The sequence below is a fragment of the Phocoena phocoena genome, chromosome 14 (genome assembly GCF_963924675.1).
Source record: "Phocoena phocoena chromosome 14, mPhoPho1.1, whole genome shotgun sequence".
Lineage (NCBI taxonomy): Eukaryota > Metazoa > Chordata > Mammalia > Artiodactyla > Phocoenidae > Phocoena > Phocoena phocoena.
Window position 1 is genome coordinate 737,271 of NC_089232.1, and position 19,691 is coordinate 756,961.

Sequence of the window (19,691 nt, forward strand, 5' to 3'; positions counted from 1 at the left end):
CAAATCTGCTACTTCCATATTAGCTGAAGCAGACTAAACATGTTTATAACTTCTCTACCTCAACTTCCTCCTAAGGTAACTAGAGCTGGAGCTTAAACTTCTTGGCCAGGTGGCACTGGCAGCCTTGGGAGAAGCTGACCCCCACTGTCTTCAAGCAATACTAGGCTTAACTTAGTTAAGGGGTGAAAAGGCTTCCCACTCCCACGCAGAGGAACAAAGACTTTTACTCCCCCTCACTGGGAGAAGGTGAAAACTAAAAGCTTCTTCATCCGCATCTCGAATGTGAGGACCCAGGCTGCTAATACATTCCCCACTATCTTAGAGGAAAGAAACCTCTCAACTCTTCATCACTTGCTGACAAAATCACTGCTCTCTAAACCTACATCTGATGCAAAAACTCAGGAGAAGGCAAAAATGTCACGGATCAGTTAAAAACAGCACCCTGAAGAAAGAACAAAATGAGTGTCTAAAGCAGTAACTCCTAAGTGAGGTTTAATGGGGAGAAAAAAACAGGAAAAAAGAAAAAAGAAAAAAATTCTTAAGAAGATACAGCAAAAGAATGCTCTGAAACAAGAAGAGCACAATCTCAGGTTGTGTGGGGGGCTTCCTGAGGACAGTAACCACAGATCTACATGATACACAGGCGTAGGGCTCAAAAATAACTGGCTCAGGAACTCCCAAGCAGAAAAAAATTTTAAATTACCCCAATACCCTGAGAGGTATGGCAGAAAGTCTCAAAATTCCTCTGAAGCAATGGTTCTTAACACTGGGTGCATATTAAAATCACACCAACAGCTTCTATAAAATACCAATGCCTGGGCCGCAGGCCCAGAGAGCCCAACATAACTATCAGGTGTTTCTTTTTTCTTTAAAAAGCTCCCAAGAAATTCTAATATGAAGCCAAGAGTTGAAAACCACTGTTCTAAAGGGACAGGAGAAAGAACTTATACAGTAAAAGTATAAAGATGTGCACGTCAGTAATATCAACTTAACAACAACTGTGTTCTAGATAATAGTACCTAGAAAGCTTCCACTCTGAGTCCGGGTTTAATGAAAACATTACAGAATCTCAAGGAAATAAGATAAAACGTCAAATCACGGACAAAGGGGAGCAGCAGATAAACATGTGTTCCTTGCGTTCTCTTAGTTTCCATATGAAATATTACACAAAAGACAGGGAGTGACTGACAGACCTGCCTGTGAAGAGGACTTTCAGAAGACAGGAAAAAAAAGGAACAAAAGAAAACGTGAAACAAAAATAAAATGAACAGATGAAGAAAAAGTAATCACCACAGAAATAACACATAACAGAAAAGGAGGAAAGGATTAAAAAAAAAAAAAAAGACTCCTCGTAGCTTAAAACCAACCAAAACAAAAAGTTTAAGATCAAAAAGGTCCACACAATGCCAGAAATAAGTTTAAAAAACAAAAAAACATTCTGGTGAAACTGATTACCTTAAAAAAAAAATTAAATCCCACAAGCTCTTAATCAAAGAAGGCAAGATGAAATTCTAAAATATTAAAAAAACTTACAGTAGTGTGAAAATTCCCCATGAAAAGCTATGAAATTGATTCCAGGGGAATTTAGTTTCAAAATGCTATTCTGTGCTTACTAGCACAATCTAAATTAAATAAAGCAGGCATTCAACACGCAAGAAAACCAATGATGATTTAAAGGAAAGTAATGACAAAATCTGAAGATAAATAAAAAACATAAACAAAAGAACTGATAAAACCAAAAGCTACTTCTTTGAAAAGACAAAGCACAAATTCCTGTGAGATCTAAGAACAAAACAAGAAATGTAGTTTAAAAAAGAGCTTGGTAAATAATCTCATGGAAAAAGGAGTGAACGTCAGCAAATAATACTCAGGGCGAGCCTCCCACGTGGCATGAGTCTTGCCTACCTCACACTTTATTGTACAGTACTGATGGAGTACTTTGAAAAAGGTATACCAAGTATCAAGCAACCTAACACATCAATTTTTATTTGGCTTTTTATTTGTGGATAATTATACCCACTATACACTGTTGTATCTGTTGACCTATGACCCTGTGACTTCAGGCTACTTATTAATAAATTAAAAATAAAGCAACCTGACATCAGTGAAGCTATGAATTCCAACATAACGTAGCATCTGAAGGTAATTTCTAAAAGTTTTATATGTGTTTCCATAAATGACAGGAACTGTTCTTTTTTTTTTTTTGCTGATTGGCTAAACCCAGTGTTAGTGAAACAAGTAAAAATATGTGAGAGGGAATTCTGAATTAGATTAATCATGTAAGTATGTATCTTCAATAAAATTTATTCGACAATTCAAGCATCTTGTTCAATTTAGGTGGTGCTATAATCAGATACATGAAAGCTACCTTAAGAATGAGAAAATATGCTAATTTTTTCAAGCTTCTGAAACAAGGAAAAGGATTATTTTCTACAAATGATACCCAAATGGACCAAAAATAGAAAAAAATCACTGGAAAAGGTGGGAAAGCTCACCAGTTATAAATGAGCACAACCCTTATATTAAAAAGCACAATCAAGGATACTGCAAAAATAAAAAACTGCAAAATCATCTCCTTAAAAATTACTGATGCACAAATCTTGAAATATTAGTAAATCAAAAGTATAACTAACAGAACAATGTGCCAATCCCAAGGTTATTCCAAAACTGGAGTGACGGTTCTGCATTTCAGGATGGGGAAGACTAGCACCATGAGTTACAATGAATGACGAGAAAATTCTTATGGTTATATTAATAATAGCAAAAATAACAATAAAACAGAAGCCCTTCCTTTATTACAACACTAGACAGCTGGAGGGCAGGGCTGGGGAAACAAATGGCCAGGTGAGTGACAAAGGGCTTGCTCCCCCCAGGTGTGCATATTTCTGTAATACAATCATTAAAACTGCTCCTCCTGATCTTACCTTTGGACCCAAAAGCAAAATCCCCAGAATTACTGGAAGCCAAGTCTGCAAATGACAGCCCTGTGCTACTTCCAAATCCAAATGAAACTGTTTTGCTTTCCACTGGCAAAAGGAAAAGAGCAATTTAATATTTCATTTAATACATGTTGAACATCAAAGCTTTACTCAGGACCCAAAGAGAATGGGGGTAGGACCTGCTGTACTACTGAGAGGGATGGGGTGGGATGGGGTGTGCAACATTTATAATCTGGTTATCTCTCTGAAGAAAACTTATAAAAGACATCCAAGTTCTGAGCTTCTTCATTGTTATTACATTTTCAGGTACTATTCTCAGTGAAGAATATACCAAAAGCATACCCAAAATCATTTTTTAAAAATCAGATGTAGATCTATACTAAATCAGATAGAGAGCTATACAGTTTCTGCTTTACACAATCTAATATAATCTAAAATATTCATTCAAAGGCAGGATTTCAGGAAATATCTAAAGACTTTTTGTATTCTCAATTGTAAAAAATAAGCTCATGAAAGCGAAATATTTCATGCCCCTTTATAAATCTCAAATTTTGTTTTAAGAGTTTCTGGATCTGCATTTAAAAGTCTTATCGTAAAAAAAAAAAAAAAAAAAAAAAAAAAAAGTCTTATCGTCTCAAAATCACAGGTGTACCTATGTAGTAATGCATGCCAGAAGGTTTTTATAAACATGTATCAAATTGTACCTTGGCTTGTAGAATCTGCATCATTTTCCTTTCTAGTACATAAATCCACAGGTTTATCGACAGTTTCAGAAGAAATAGGTGGTGAACTAATACATTTGGTAGTAAACTCTGGTTCTTCAGATTTACACAAAAATGGTAGAGTCACTTTACTGCCATCTGTACACACACTGTCAGCCGTGCTAGTTATGTCCTCATTCTGGGATTTCTGCAAAGAGGAAGTAACAAATAACTATGACATTAAGTACTGATTGACAAAAAGGATCACATACCCTATTTTAAAAGAAATTGAGGACTTGGAGTTCTGGACAAAATGGAATAAGCATACTTTTCTCTCTCCCATTCCACCTTTCATCCTACCTCTCCCAGCACCTACAGCTGAATTGGACTGAAACAGATAAAGCGACTAGAAGAAGCCTCTGGAAAGTGGATGAAAGCAGAAGGATTAAAAATCTCAAGACATGGGACTTCCCTGGTGGCGCAGTGGTTAAGAATCCACCTGCCAATGCAGGGGACACGGGTTCGAGCCCTGGTCTGGGAAGATCCCACGTGCCACGGAGCAACTAAGCCCATGCACCACAACTACTGAGCCTGTGCTCTGGAGCCCGTGAGACACAACTGCTGAGCCCACATGCCACGACTACTGAGCCCACATGCCACAACTACTGAAGCCCTAGCGCCTAGAGCCTGTGCTCCGCAAGCCACCGCAGTGAGAAGCCCGCGCACCACAAGGAAGAGTAGCCCCCGCTCACTGCAACTAGAGAAAGCCCGTGCGCAGCAATAAAGACCCAACGCAGCCAAAAATATATATATATATATGCATATATTTATACATGGCCCACTGGTGAGGAGCAATGGCTGAGATGCAGGCAGCCAGGCCTGGTGATGAGACCACGGACAACTTCGCCTCCACGGGCCAGCCCGTCGGGGTCCCCGCACCACAGCCGGAACCCAAGGAGGCGCTGGCCTGAGCCACGTGCCCCCGTGCACACTGCTGGGGCGTGGGGGCACCTCCAGGCCACATGGCCCATCATCCACAGCTGCCTGCCCCCAGCCAATGAGGGCAGTCCCTGCCTCCTGGACACAACCTCCTCCCAAACCCCTGCGGCAACCATGGGTTCCGGAAATGGACTAGGCTGAGCCGACGAGGTCGTGCCTGGGCCCCTTTCCTGACCTGCTTCCTACCTGCCTACAGCGGGTGTCACAACAAGAAAGTACTGAACCTGGAGGAAGAGGGTTTCTGGCCAGAACTGCTGGATGGTGGCAAGAGATTTGAGATTTTCTCTGACTGTCCCCCAGTTTTACAGAAAAAGAAAGCCCCTCACTATGGTAGATGGTCCCCAGGTGTAAAGACTACTGGAGAGACAGGCAAAGTGACCATCTGAAATTCTGGCCTTACCAAATTCACTTTCAATCAAGACACCACAAACTTCCCCCCTCCTAAGAGCCATCTCATTAGAAGATGTATTTATAGTAAACTTCTGTTTTTTACTTAGGAAAAAGAGAAAGAAAAAAGAACAAAAAAGACTCTCAAGACCTGAGGGGTAATCTTGGTGAGAACCCTGTGGGAAATTTTTCCTGCCCCCACCCACTAACCCACATCCCAGGCAGGGTAACAGAGCTGTCCAAAACTGCGGCTGCCGACGGCACAGATGGAAAAGGGTCCAAGGAAAGTCAACTCTCCTTGGCCGAGGGTGGGGAATGTCATGAAATGATCCGTGTGCTGAATGACCAGAAAAACTCTGAAAAGCTGTCCTAACCATGTCCCAAAGGACAACTACTCTTAAGACAAGTGAGCAGACAGGTGTCAGGCAAAAAAATATAAAGCACAAAAGCAAATCAAATGGGACTTCACAACTGAAAAGTACAGTAACAGAAACAAAAAAATTTACAGAATGCTCCATCCAACTGCAGCAGTATACATGTTCCTCTCAAGCACGCGTGAACATTTATGAAGAAAGACCACATTCTAGGCCATAAAACAAACTTCAGCAAGTTCAAGAGAACAGAAACCATACAAAGTATATTCTCAGTCCATAGTGGAATTAAACTAGAAATCACTAACAGAAATATAGCTGAAAAAAAGTCTCCAAAGATCTGGAGATTAAACAACACATTTTTAATACACATGTCAAAGTCTCTGGACACGTTAAAAATACTACGAACTAAATAGAAGTGAAACTACAGCTTACCAAAATTTGTGGAATGCCAACAAAAGCAAGGAAGGGGAACTTTGTAGCACTAAATGCATACATTAAAAAGAAGATCTAAAATCGATAAACTTTCACCTTAAAAAACTAGAGAAAGAAGAGCAGTATAAACGGAAGGCACAAAGAACTAAAGAAATAATGAAAAGCAGGGCAGAAATCAATAAAACAGAAAAATTAACAAGATAAAAAATGGATTCTTTGAAAAGGTCAATAAAATTTGATAAACCTCTAGTCAAGCTCACCAAGAAAACAAAATAGATGACATAAGTTACTAATATCAGAAATGAAACAGGAGCTATCAACACTGATCCACGGACATTAAACGGGTAATAAATTTCAATGATCTTCACACACTTCACAAACACTGTTATGCCCACAAATTTGATAATGTAGAGGAAATGGACCAACCAATTCCTCAAAAGACACAACCTACCAAAACTGACATAAGAAATAGATCATATGAATGGGCCTACATTTATTAAAGAAAATGTACCATCAATTAATGGCCTTCCAAAAAAAAATAAGTACTAGGCCCAGATGGTTTCAGTAGTAAATTCTATCAAACATTTAAGAAAGAAATATTTCCAATTCCTACACTGTGATCCAGAAAACAGAAGCAGAGGGAACACTCCCTAACGAAGTACGTGAAGCAAAAACTGAGAGGAGAAAAACAAACATGCTCAGCAACACTCCTCTCAATAATCAACAGAACGAGCAGAAAAAAATTAGCAAGGATAGACTGGACTTGTACAACACAGTATCAACTGATTCGATCTATTTAGAAACCTGTTTTCCCTGCAGAAACAATAAGGAATGAACTGTGGTACGTCCTCACAAGGGAATAGCACCCAGTGACAGAAAGAAACACACTAACACTACACACAGTAACTGGGCCAAATCTCAAAGGCATTATGCTTTTGAGCATAATGAGCGAGTGTAAAAAGCTAGTATCAAAGGTTACACAAAGTATGATTCCATTCATGCTAGTCTGGAAAAGGCAAAAACGTAGAAACAGAAAACAGATCAGCAGTCACCAGAGGTTCCGAGTGGGGGAGGATCTGAACCGAAAGGGACAGTAGGAAGGAATTCTTTGGGCTGTTGGAACGGTTCTGTACACTGCCTGCCTGTGGTGGGGATTACAAGAATCCAGGCATGTGTAAGAACGCACACAAAACACACACACAGGGAAGAGTGAATTTTCCTTACGTAAAATTTAAAAATTAATACAAATGAAAAAAATCATTATTTCTTAATGACTGAAGCACAAGAAGACAGTCCATTCTGTTTGTGTCAAATGATTTAGGCTAACACAGCAGTATTATTCATAATAGCCAAGAAGAAGAAACAACCCAAATGACCATCAACAGATGAACGGGTAGACAAAATGTGGTATGTTCATACACTGGAATATTATTCGGCCATAAAAAGGAACGAAATACAGATAAATGCTACAATGTGGATATACCTCAAAAACTTACTAAGTAAAAGAAGACAGACACAAAGGACCACACATTATTATTTGTTTATATGAAATGTCAGAATAGGCAAATCTACAGAGACAATGTACATCATTGGTTATTCCGGGCCTAGAGAAGACAGGTGGAGATGGGGAAGGGTGGTGACTGCTAGAGGTTAACAGGGCTTCTTTTTGGGATGATGAAAATGTTCTAAAACTGACTGTGCTAAATATACAAAAACCCACTGAGTTGTACATTTTAAAATGGGTGAATTATATCACAATTAATGTTACCCAAAAAATGTAGGCTAGATTACTTGGGGGAGGGGAGTGCGTAATCCAGCGCCTAATACATTCGCTACCTAAGAGTCCATGAATGAACAACTCTTGTAGACAAATCAAATACCGTATCCCCAATGCTGAGCACAGTGCCAGCTCATACTAAGCACTTACACATACAGTACACTTAGGTGTTTTATGCAAGGGATGCCTATCTGAAGATCTCGCATAGTCCAAGATGAATCTGAGTGTAAAACAGGAAGGGTGCATCCTAAGAGGATGTATATCTACACCCATTACACAGCACATTTCAGCTTTAATGGTTGTTAGGTCTCTGTTTCGTCTCTGTGTATTAAAGGGTGCTCTCCAAAATTACAATTCATCTTGGCAATTTTTTTCCAACCCTTATAATGACTTATCACGTTTAATTTCTGTACCAAAGGTATTTCTGAACAGCTCTTAGGACCGCTATTTAGTGAACATTATGAGAGTGTTACAGAATATTTTACAAAAAGATTTTAAGTTATAACAATGATAACACAATAGTCACTCAAATAAGCCATTTCAACGCCTATAAACAGCACAGTTCACAAAAAACTGACCGAAGATACCAAGTCCTGTGTGCACCACAGGTGGGAAAAGAATAAGCAATGTACAATTCAGTCAGTGCATCAGCATAGAGATTATTTTTCAGTGTTCTAAGTTTTGAAAAACATAAATTTTAAATAAATAATTATTTTTAAGTTTTGCACACAAAAGAGTGAGGCCAAATTTAAAATGCATTGTTTCAATTTGCATAACCCAACTTTATATTATGACTGTCCTGTATTTGCTGAATGAAAGACTGGATGCTAAAGCCTCCAGCAGGGAATTCCCTGATGGCGCAGTGGTTAAGAATCTGCCTGCCAATGCAGGGGACAAGGGTTCGAGCCCTGGTCCGGGAAGATCCCACATGCTGCAGAGCAACTAAGCCCGTGCGCCACAACTACGGAGCCTGCGCGCCCAGAGCCCAGGCTCCACAAAGAGAAGCCACCGCAATGAGAAGCCCACGCACCGCAATGAAGAGTAGCCCCCGCTCGCTGAAACTAGAGAAAGCCCGTGCGCAGCAACGAAGACCAAACACAGCCAAAAAAAATTTTTTAATAAGTTTTTAAATAAATAAAAAGCCTCCAGCAGCAGCAATTAGAGAAGATGATTAAGAGAAATCGCATATTGTGTACTTCCACTGAGTCCAGGGAAACTGCTGAGGGATTTAAAATATACTTCAGATTTAGCATAGCAAGGCCGCTGATGGAAAAACTTCAGATAGGGCTTCCACAAATCTACTTGGTTATAAAAAAGGAAGTAATGTCTTTACATCAGCTGATGGCCACTAGCTATACGTGCACCGATGAATAAGCTGAAGCCTGTGGAACAGGCGGCATATCCTAGGTGGACAGCTAAAAAAAAACAGGCCACCTAGACTCCTCAGAGTCAGACAGACGGTGAAGGGTAGTAAGTCTCCTACAGACTCAGGCCACGTGTTGGGCCACGTCTCTCTCTACCCACGTATTCTTTAAATAAAACACTACATTCATAACTAACTCCAGGACTGTTTCATTTTAACCATCTTTCCAACAATTTTTAAAAAATAGTATTTCTTGAGAGGCAAGGAACCATTCTGAATATGTCAAAATTAAGATTGTGAACAATTACAAGACAGGGACCTTGTCTTCTAGTTTCTGTGGAATACAAATTAAGACACCAAGGTGTTGATAGCTACTAAAATGACTACACCTAAGCTAAGAAAGTAACCAAATCACAAAGTTATTGGCAAAGCAAGGTATACAGGTCAGGGAAGCTAAGCTTCAAATGCTGCTATTTCCTACCCACTCTGCCCACTCCACAGGTCAGGGAAGCTAAGCTTCAAATGCTGCTATTTCCTACCCACTCTGCCCACTCCACAGGTCAGGGAAGCTAAGCTTCAAATGCTGCTATTTCCTACCCACTCTGCCCACTCCACAATCAGTTAACTTGCACAGAAAATGAACTACTTAACACCGTTCTCTGCAGGGCGTAGACCTTCTTAGGGACATCTGCACCGCCATGCTGCCGCCCTGACTCCCCAAGCCCAGCACACGCACCGGTTGCAGGGGTGCCTCCGGTCCTCCGGGCAGAACACAAGTCCTCCTCCTCTGGCCAGAGTTGCCCGAGGTGTCCGACCGCTTGCCAGACACACCCCATCATTACCACGTGGTGAGGACCTTCTAGCTTATTGCGTCAACAGAGGCAACTGGGCCAGAAGGAGCACACAGAGACGGTCTTACTTGAGCTTCCTGAACTTTGTGAAGCTCCGATTGAAAGTCTTCCCCACTTCCATTGTCCTCATCAGTGTCACTGCAGACTCCACAAAAAAATGTAGGTGGAAGCTTTAATGTATCTGCTTTTGCCTTTTCTTCAACTGTTGGTTTCTTTTCCCAAACAATAATACATTCTTTCTCATTATCTGAAAATCCCATACAACACAAGGAAAAGAAAGTTACGACAAAAGTAGATGAAGTCCAACTACTCCACAAACAATGGCCCGCAGTGTCATCTACAGATTATAGACCCAAATAACAAGACCTTGGATGCTGATGGAGAACCACCACCACCGGGAGCACAATATTTTTCACTTCACGTTATTTTTAAATATTTTAAGTCACCAAGGCAAAACTGGTAATTACAGAGGTGACCAGATTGCAAGATTCCTTTTAAACAGAAGATTTTTTAAAAACATTGTAACTAGTAATTTTACTGTTACATACCTGTTAGATTTTCTTCTAACGGTCTACGTTTTTCTGAGTCATCCAAATACAGTTTTCCATTAAGCTTCTTGACAGCTGTGTCGAAATCTTCATCTTAAAGTATAATTTGATTAAATAAAAGAACTTCCAGTAAATTTCAGATTTTCCAGCCAGGAATCTAGGAAAATCATCTCCAACTTCACACTTTCCCTTACTCCCCACATCCAAATAGCAACCAACTTTGCCTATTCCACACCCCGAACGCCTTGTCTGAGCTGCTCTGGCATTCTGGCTCCCCTTCCCATCTCCACTTCCCACAACAGTCCTCCACACCACTGCCCAACTGTCCTGCTGAGATTATTCTGAGCACGTAACTCCCCTGCTTGAAAACTTGGACAGGGCCCACAGAGCTTTCCCCAATAAGACCCTGTCTCTGCCTCACAGTTCGCCCACCCCTCTGAGACCCCAGGGAAATGAGTATTGCTTTCAGTCCCCTCAAAATGCCTGCCCTGTTCACGGCAGCCACCCAGGGAATGCTAATAAATGAATGCAGCTCTTTCAGTCGTGACGTCCACTGACTGCTCACACATACATTTAGGCTCAATACCGGCCTGCAGGGCAGCAGGGGTGGGCTCCAGGAAGCAGGCTGAAAGCAATTTCATCACCCCACTCACTACGAGGACCGTGAGCAGAACGCTTTAAAGCAACAGGAGACTTACCGTCCTCCTCCTCTTCGCTGACGTAGTCTGGCCTGTTCTTGTAACAGAAGAAAGTGGGAGGAAGCTGAAGTTTGCTTGCAAGAGCTTTTTGCTCAGGGGTCGGGATCAGCTCATACACAATGAGAACATCATCATCTGAGGGAAGATCTTCAGGCTTTTTCTTCTCTTCCACTGTAAGACAAGTCAAAAAAATTGATAAAGACAAGGTGTTAAGTAATTAATTAATGTCAATATTCTAACTGAAAATAAAAATCATGGAACTTAATCTTTAGGTTAAAACAGCATGCTGATAAAAACACACATACTTTGATTTGGACACAGCTCATAATAACCATGAATTAGAATTAGAATTAGAAGCCCGAGGTAATGTTCTATCAAAAACCCTTAGAGGACACAGAATCTACTTAATAACCAAAAAAAAAAAAAAAAAAAAATCCTGCTTTTACTTACTGATCATTGAAAAAACTACTATTAACAACTATAAATTAAAAGGGTATTTAAAAAGTGCAGCCACAATCATACTTGGAATACTAAATGGTTTAGCAAAATATCCATACATTTGCGATAACTGAAACATTAAAGAACTCATAAGCAAAGATTAGTATAAATACAAAACTAAAGCAAAGCCCACCTCGATGAGACCCTACAAGGAAAGTTAACGATTGCCAAGGATGGTGGGTGATTAGAATTACATCCAATTTTCTGTATTTCCAAGCATAATAGATAAAATTAAATTAAACCCGTTATCCTCTGGGTAAATAATCCTGTAGGAACCCTAAGACAATTTCTATTAGCTGAAAGACCAAAAACAACAAAAAGACAAAAGATGGAGAGAAAAGGAACTCTTCGTACAATATGTTCTGGTCTATAAAGAAGGATTTCTGGCTAAAGGAACTGATAAGAGTAAGCAAACCATGAAGCATGCTCTGTACCAACTGGCACTATCCAATATAGCCGCCTGACCACACTTGGCTATGAAGCACCTGCAGTGCAACCAGTCCAAAGTGAGATGTGCTGCAGGTGTAAAAATATACACTGGGTTTTGAAGATTGATAAAAACAAAAAACAAACCAAAAAAACCCCACCAAAAACAAGGGGGAAAATATCTCATTATTAATTTTTTATACTGATTAGAAGTTGAAATGGTATTTTGGACATAATACGTTAAGCTGAAGAGAGTAATAAAATTAATTTCATCTGTTTCTCTTTTTAGTTTTAAATGTGACTACTAGAAGCTTTCTCATTACACACAGGTTGCATTTTATTTCTACTGGATGATGCTGATCCAGAGAACAGCCCTTTTGCAATACTGAACTTGCCTTTCACCCTTTGTTACAAAAACGTAGCATTAATTCCTAGCCAAGGACCACAAAAAGACACTGTGAGATAGAGATTCTTGTTTATCAGACAGCCTCGAGTCTTCATCTCTACGGTCCTTTGAAACCATGACATTCTCAGACTTGAAACAGAACAGGACTCTTTGTCCTGCAGCAGTATTTTGGTAAATTTGCTCTCAGACCAAGGACTCTTCACCTAGGGCCCACAGAGTCTGTGTACAAGTATGTACCCTTTATAGAAAAAAGTCCACACTATTCACATAATTTTTCAAAGAATGAATCCTTAAGAATAAAGGCTAAGAGCTGCGGTAGCCAGCAGTACGACTGGTGTACTTTAAAACTGAGGGTCCCAGAACTCACAGGTTGTCATGTGGTCATTGTAGATGTTTGACTACTTGTAACTCAGCTGTGTTGCTCAAGATACATTATTAAACCCTAACAGTGAGTTTTCCTCTCCACAACCTACTCCTGACCGTCTCTAACAGAGCCAGCTGCCAAGTACTCCATTACAGCACCAACGCTTTCTCCCACAAGTGGTCTGTACTACACCGGGAACACACCAGGATATAATGGTAGCTCTTATACGTGGGGCCTACTTTCAGACACAGCATCTTCCATGTCCAAAAAGAAAGCGCTAAAAGAAACACTCGGTTCCCTGTGGTACATACGCTGCTGCCATCATGTTTGGACACTGGCAGACGATAAAGGTTAGGTAACGTACAGGTCTTCATTAATCACAGTTGAAAACAGCATCTGATGTGCAAAACAGAGAAAGGGAAAGACCACACGGATCTACCTCAAAACAACGTTGTAGTAAAGCAATTATAGCCCAATAAAGATGTTAAAAAAAAAAACAAAAAACAACGCTGTACAACATGTGAGAAAACATGCCATCCAAGTACACGCGAGCAGCATTAAGGGGTCACGCGGGCATTCTGTCACATGCATGCTGCAGCGTTAAGCCCATAACTGCACACAGCCAGTTACTCTGCTGAGGACCAGCAGCTGCTGAAAAGATCGATGTCCTCTCACACTGCCAGTGCCAGCTCTGTACCTTTATTCCCAGGCTGGGAGGAAGGAGTGCTGCTCCAAAATGCCATTGGATTAGATTTAAAAAGGCTAAAATTAAATCCTAGAAAATAAAGAGTATTTCATTTTTGAACATATGGAGAATCAAAGTGAATATAATTTTAAAATATAAAAGCCAGAGTCCATCCATTTACACCAATGTGGCCGTCTCACGTACCCATTTATCCCGAGGGCTTCATTCTTTGCTCATTTAACAAGTGGTGGCAAGACTGCCTTACATAAAATGTGAACATCTCAGTACCGTGCTCTCTGAGTGACAAGAACATACGGATAATAATCTGAAGAACGAACCTGCTCACGATTCATGCTCGAGGCCCTAAGCTGGACCCAGTCCTGAGCTGAGTCCTTGTGCTCTGCTCGGACAGACGCATCTCCCAGGAACCAACATCTCCTAAACAACTTACACACAAGCTCTCTGCTGCTGTTTGAACATTTGAACACTCACCAGTAAACTGCTTTAGGGAGGAAAAAATTCTGCACAAGTATTTTTTGGCTGTTCACAGAGCACTGTGTTTATGAGCCGACTTTTACTAAAACGTTAGCCTGCTATAAAGAGTCCACACCAAGATAAACGTTAAAAAAAAAAAAAAATGAGAGAGGGAGAGAGGGAGGGAGGGCGAGAGAGAAAAAAAGAAAGAAAGGAAAAGGAAGGAAGGAAGGAAGGGAGGGAGGGAGGGAGGGAGGAAGGAAAGAGACAAATTCTGCTTAATCTAAAGGCTAAGTGCTTACCCTTTTCTGGTGTTTTAAACGTGTGACTGGTTGAGGACTGCTCCTTTGGAAAAGCAGGAGAGGGGTTTTTGACTTTGCTGTTGGAAGACGGTGTGAGATCAGAGCTCTGCGACTCTTGGTGACCACCAGGCTCCGCACTTTTTTCAGATCCACTCTGGGTTGCTGAACTGGCCTCACTACTGTTATTTTTCAAAGGTGCATTAAAACTAAATCCAAACAAAGACCCAGTAGCTGAACTGTTGCCAAATGCAAATGGTTTTGACTTTTCACTGCTAAAAATGCTTTTAACAGACTCAGAACCAAATACAAACTTTGGAGGTGAAACCACTGCTTTTGTTGTTGTTTCAGGTGTGCCAGACACCCCACCAACTTCTGAGGTTGCACCTGCCGCGTCATCACCCTGTGCCGAATCCGTCCGTTCTCTGGTGGTTTCCTCTAGCACAGCTACGGCGACTTTGCCGCATGGTGACTCTCTGGGAGTAGTCGAACGAGAAACATGAGGTGTTATCAAAAAATCTTTTTCTTGGGCTAGTTTTGCTTCATCAAATATTTTCTTAAACGAGTCTGCAACATCCTGTAGTTTAAAACGGACAGCTAAATGCTCTACTTTTCTTTCTCCGTCTGCAAAATCACATGCGGTCCACACCCACACTCTTTCTGTCCCTTTCATATTTTGCAAAGTCATGTCTGGAGTTATTCTGTGGTTGGCACAAAGCTTTAATACCTGGTCCCTTCTCATCACTATGCGAACTTGCTTATTATCATAATTCTGTAAAATCTTTATGTCACCAATGCCTCTTTCTTTCCACTGCCCAGCATCTTTATCATACCTATAGAGTTTGGCTCTGTGACTAAAAACAACTTGTTCATTTTCCTCACCACTGGACACCTCGACTAGATCAGGCAAAGGGACGACAGGTTCGAAGTGCTGTCCATCTCTCTCCTCCTCCTGAGTGACATCAGAGTCTTCATCTGTGCCCACTGAGGCCCCACTGTGATTTAACTTGGCAGGAGACTTAGACGGGCTCAAAGCAGATTTAAAACTGAAGTTAAACCCGGTGGTTGACTCACCGAAGCGGAAGAGATTTTTCCTCACGGGGCTGCTGGCCAGCGGGGAGGCATGCACTGAGCTGCTACTCACGCTGTCGTCCAGAGCGTCTTCCCTTAGGTCATAGCTGTCCCACTCGAGGGTGGGCCCGGCGGCCTCAGGACTTGGCATGCCGCTCACGGCCGCAGCGCTGGCAGCTCCTGCTCCTGAGCTCTTACTCTCTTCATCAGTGACTTTTGCTTGATCATTCGTCAAAAACGTCTTGAAATCTTTCAGTCCGCTCTTCATCTCTTCCGCCCTCTGGATTAGCTTGGCAGCTCTGCCAGTATCCACAAGCTTATGGGGAGTCTGCAGTGGAATATCTAACAGAAGTCGCTGGCATTCCTCAAATTTCTGTTTGAATTCTTCAGCCAGCTCGGGTGTTTTGAATTTTGCTGCCAGCTGCTCTAGTTTGGCATCGCCATCAGAAAAATCACTAGCCAACCACATCCAGGCCCTGTCCGACCCGGAGAGGGGCTTCAGGTGCATGGTGGTGGTGATCCAGTGGTTGGCACACACCTTCAGCACCTGCTCTCTCCGCATCAGCATCCTCAGTTTACCGTTAACTTCATTTTTGAGAATTTTTAAGTTCCCCAAACCCCTTTCTTTCCACTGACTTATCTCAGCATCAAACCTAAACAATTTTACCCGCTGTGAGTAAAGAACTTTCTCATCTTCTTCTCCTGTGACAAGCTCCACTTTCTCAGGCATCTGGACGACTGGTTCAAAATGGATATCGTCACTGTCCTCAGTCTTATAGGCGTCATCATCTTTCTCAAGGTCAGCGCAAGTGTCAGCTTTATCAGCCATTTTACTACTTTGTGAGGAGAATAACTTCTCTCCAGCACCCGAAAAACCCTTGAAATTGGGGTCTTTTTTGCCAAACTGAAACCCTTCTCCTGAATTTGATTTTGCAAGATCTGCAAAGGTAAAAGTGCTGCCAGTTTGACCAAGAACCACAGCACCCCCGTCTTTCTGAGCGCCAGCATCCTGAGCCTGGCATCCAGCGTCATCTCCAAAGGGCTTTTCACTCTTCCTCCCCTGACTTCCCAGCTCCTGAATGCCAAATTTAAACCCGTCAGCAGACACAGGGACAGAAAAACTAAATCCTTCTTTTGTTGACTTAGAGTCTGTATTAGAAGAACTCTGAAGTGTAAATGAAGGTGTATTTTCTTGATCCACACGCCCAAATTTAAATCCTTGTTCTGTACTGCCAAACTTAAAGGCTTTTTCCGAAAAGCTACTTTTAAATCCTGTTCCCACCTGACTTCCAGAAGAGTCATTTGCCTTAGTTGTTGAGCCCAAAGTGAAAGCTGAAGGTTCTTCTGCAACAGGTTTATGGGCTGGTTTAGAGACATCACAAGCCACACATTTTAAGGAAGAACTCTCATTTCGCACAAAGCAAACGCTGCAATCCCACTGTCCTTCCTTCTTGGTGAATATCCCTTCTAGACCACTCTTTGGAGCCTTGCTTGTCTCTGAGGCGCCAAACTTGAAAGAGGCAGGTGCTGGGACAGCAGAAGCAGGTAAACTCTGTTTTCTTGGATTCTGACAAGCCACACATTTTGTAGAACTTCCTTCATTTCGTATCAAACAAACACTGCAATCCCACTGTCCTTCCTTCTTGGTGAACATCCCTTCAAGTCCACTGTTTGGAGCCTTGCTTGTCTCTGAAGACGCAGGTGCTGAAGCAGCAGAAGTGGGTGGATTCTGACAAGCCACACACGCGGCCGCACTTGCCTCATTTCGCACTAAGCACAGACTGCAATCCCACTGTCCTTCCTTCTTGGCGAAAACTCCTTCAAATCCACTCTTTGGAGCCTTGCTTGTCTCCGAAGCACCAAACTTAAAAGAGGCAGGTGCTGGGACAGCAGAAGCAGGAAAACTCTGTTTTCTTGGATTCTGACAAGCCACACACTTTATAGAACTTCCTTCATTTCGTATCAAACAAACACTGCAATCCCACTGTCCTTCCTTTATTGAAAAAACAGATCTGAAATCACTGCTGGCAGATTTAGGAAGATCTCCCTGGCCAAATTTAAAGGAAGGCTGCTGAACAAATGAAGATCCACTTTTGTTAGCAGACTTTGTATTCTGACATGCAATGCATCTAGATACAGTGGGTTCATTTCTTACTAAACAAATACTACAATCCCAGTGACCTTCTTTCTTTGGAGTAATCAATGCAAATCTATCTGGAGTATTTTCTGAGCCAGATTTAGGAGTGGAAACAGTTTCAACTAACGATGAGCCAAGGAGCTCTTTACTGCTTGGGTTTAGATTTTGGCAGGATACACATTTCTCAGCAGTTGCGGCATTCTTTAATGAGCAGCTGTTACAATGCCACCAAGACCCTTCTTTCTTTGCAACCTGAAATTCAAAGTTCATGTTTCCGGCAGCAGATTTGCCAATATCCTTGTCATGAGCCGTGGGTTCTTTTATAGTTCTCGTAGACTGACTGGAAGTTGTGGCTCTGTTTGCTCCTGAGGCTTTTAACATGCTCTGGGCCTCTTCAAACTTGCACTTAAAAAGTGCTGCCTCCTCGGGTGTCTTGAATCTAATAGCAAGCTGTTCTGGTTTGGGCGACTCGTCTGCATAGTCCAGAGCGTACCACACAAAGGACCTGTCCGAGCCGGCGTTGGGCGCCAGGGCCATGTCTGGGCTGATGTAGTGATTCGCACAGATTTTCAACACTTGCTCACGTCTCATCAGTAGGCGGATTTTACCGGAGGTTTTGTGCCTTAGTATCTTTACGTTGCCAATTCCACGCTCCTTCCATTCTCTCGATCCTGCATCAAAACGATACAACTTGGCACGATTGCAGAAGAACTCTTCCTCATCCTCCTCACCAGTTCTCACTTCAATCTTATCGGGAAGAGGCACCACTGGCTCAAAGTGAGGGCCGTCGTCGTCCTCGTCCCCGTGCGCACTACCCCCATCAGTATCATGACTCTTGTTGGCCGGCTCTGCGGCAGGCGTTCCAAACACTGATTTCCCTGGACCGTGGAAAGTAAACATATCATCACTGCGTCGAAAACCAGAATTCTTTTGCTGATTTGGGCCCATGTTTTCAGTGAATGAAATTCCAGGCACATTTTTGCTTCCAAAATTGAATGTATTTCGAGGTCCAATGGTCTGAGCAGCTTTTGTTCCACCGTAGCTATCTCCTTGCAATGGTTTGTCTGAGGTCAGGAGACCTAAAAGGCTTTCACTATTAGTGTAAGTCGTAGAAGGGGGCTGTGCCACAACCTGTGGTGAGGAAAATGTGAAGTCGCCATCGTTTGATTTGAAATTTGAATTAAATTTAAAAGGAGTTGGCTGTGATGTACGCACAGGTGCTGCCAAAGATGGCCCCATGCCTTCACCTGGCACGGGCTGGACAAAATTGGCTTTTCCAAATTCCATACCCTTAGATTCTGCAGATCTTGAAGCATGAGCTGCAACTGGAGGTTTTGTAAAATAACCTGGTTCTGGTAAAGGTGGATTTGTGCTTGTCTGTTGAACATTGTAATTAAAGTAATCATCACCCCTAGGTGACAGAATTCCTGTTGCAGGAGACTCAAAACGCAACGGGGGACCATACATCTCTTGAGAGAACATACAAGCAGACGAACTCTGCACTGGTGGTGTGGGCATCTGCTGTGAGTAGGCGTAGATATGCTGCTGAGGTGGAAGCCTATTCATGCCATAAACTGGTCCCTAGGAAAAAAAAATAAAGAGCACATTTTTGTAGGCTGTCTAGAAAACTATAGCTTAACTAGATACAACCCAATTCTCATAAACCTCAAGCATGAGTACAGGGTAAATACATCACTAGGGCATACAGTGCATCCTTAAGAGAAGACACTTCTACATTACTGCAAAGACACTTACAACTCTAGTCCTCCTTGGAATATAACGAAAATTGCCTTAACTAATGACAGCACCTTAAAAACCTAATTCTCCTACAACAGATCCATAGAATAAATACCTTCCTCACTCCTAAACAAGGGGTCCAATGATGTTAACCATGATGATGATGACAATGAGGACTAACGTTTGTTAACATGCCAACTGGGCACAGTTCTAAGCACTGTACATATGTTATCTCATCTTAATATCCTCGAACACCCTATGAATTAAGGCATTATTATCCCCATTTTACATATGAGGCAACTAATGCATAGAGAAGTTAAGAACTGAAGAGCTACAGGCACCCAAGCCCGGTGTCTCTGCCCGGCTCTGCTGGATGCCGGTCTCCGTGGACACTTGGTCACAACGCCCCAGGCCTGCAAGTTACACACAGCGCTCCAGTGAGGATATCACAGTCCTGCTTCTGTCACGACCGAATGACGAAGGACCCACCACCACCCCAATTTAAAAATATTCTAGATGTTCACA

The 19,691-nt window shown here is 41.9% G+C and overlaps 1 protein-coding gene across 7 annotated transcripts in view; it reads right to left on the reverse strand.

Moving 5' to 3' along the window:
* RGPD4 (RANBP2 like and GRIP domain containing 4) overlaps positions 1-19,691 on the reverse strand; it is a 54,081-nt gene that overhangs the window by 3,053 nt on the left and 31,337 nt on the right. For 2 of the 7 annotated variants that reach the window (XM_065890626.1, XM_065890625.1), the window contains exons 20-25: positions 14,225-19,010; positions 11,070-11,240; positions 10,372-10,464; positions 9,892-10,070; positions 3,644-3,848; positions 2,925-3,026 (exon numbers count right to left, since the gene is read on the reverse strand). In XM_065890626.1, the coding sequence (XP_065746698.1) occupies positions 2,925-3,026; positions 3,644-3,848; positions 9,892-10,070; positions 10,372-10,464; positions 11,070-11,240; positions 14,225-19,010 (5,536 nt within the window). Of the gene's footprint in view, positions 1-2,924; positions 3,027-3,643; positions 3,873-9,891; positions 10,071-10,371; positions 10,465-11,069; positions 11,241-13,460; positions 13,539-14,224; positions 19,011-19,691 lie in introns of all 7 variants that reach the window. The other 5 variants (XM_065890627.1, XM_065890628.1, XM_065890622.1 and 2 more) reach the window with 5 other exon arrangements.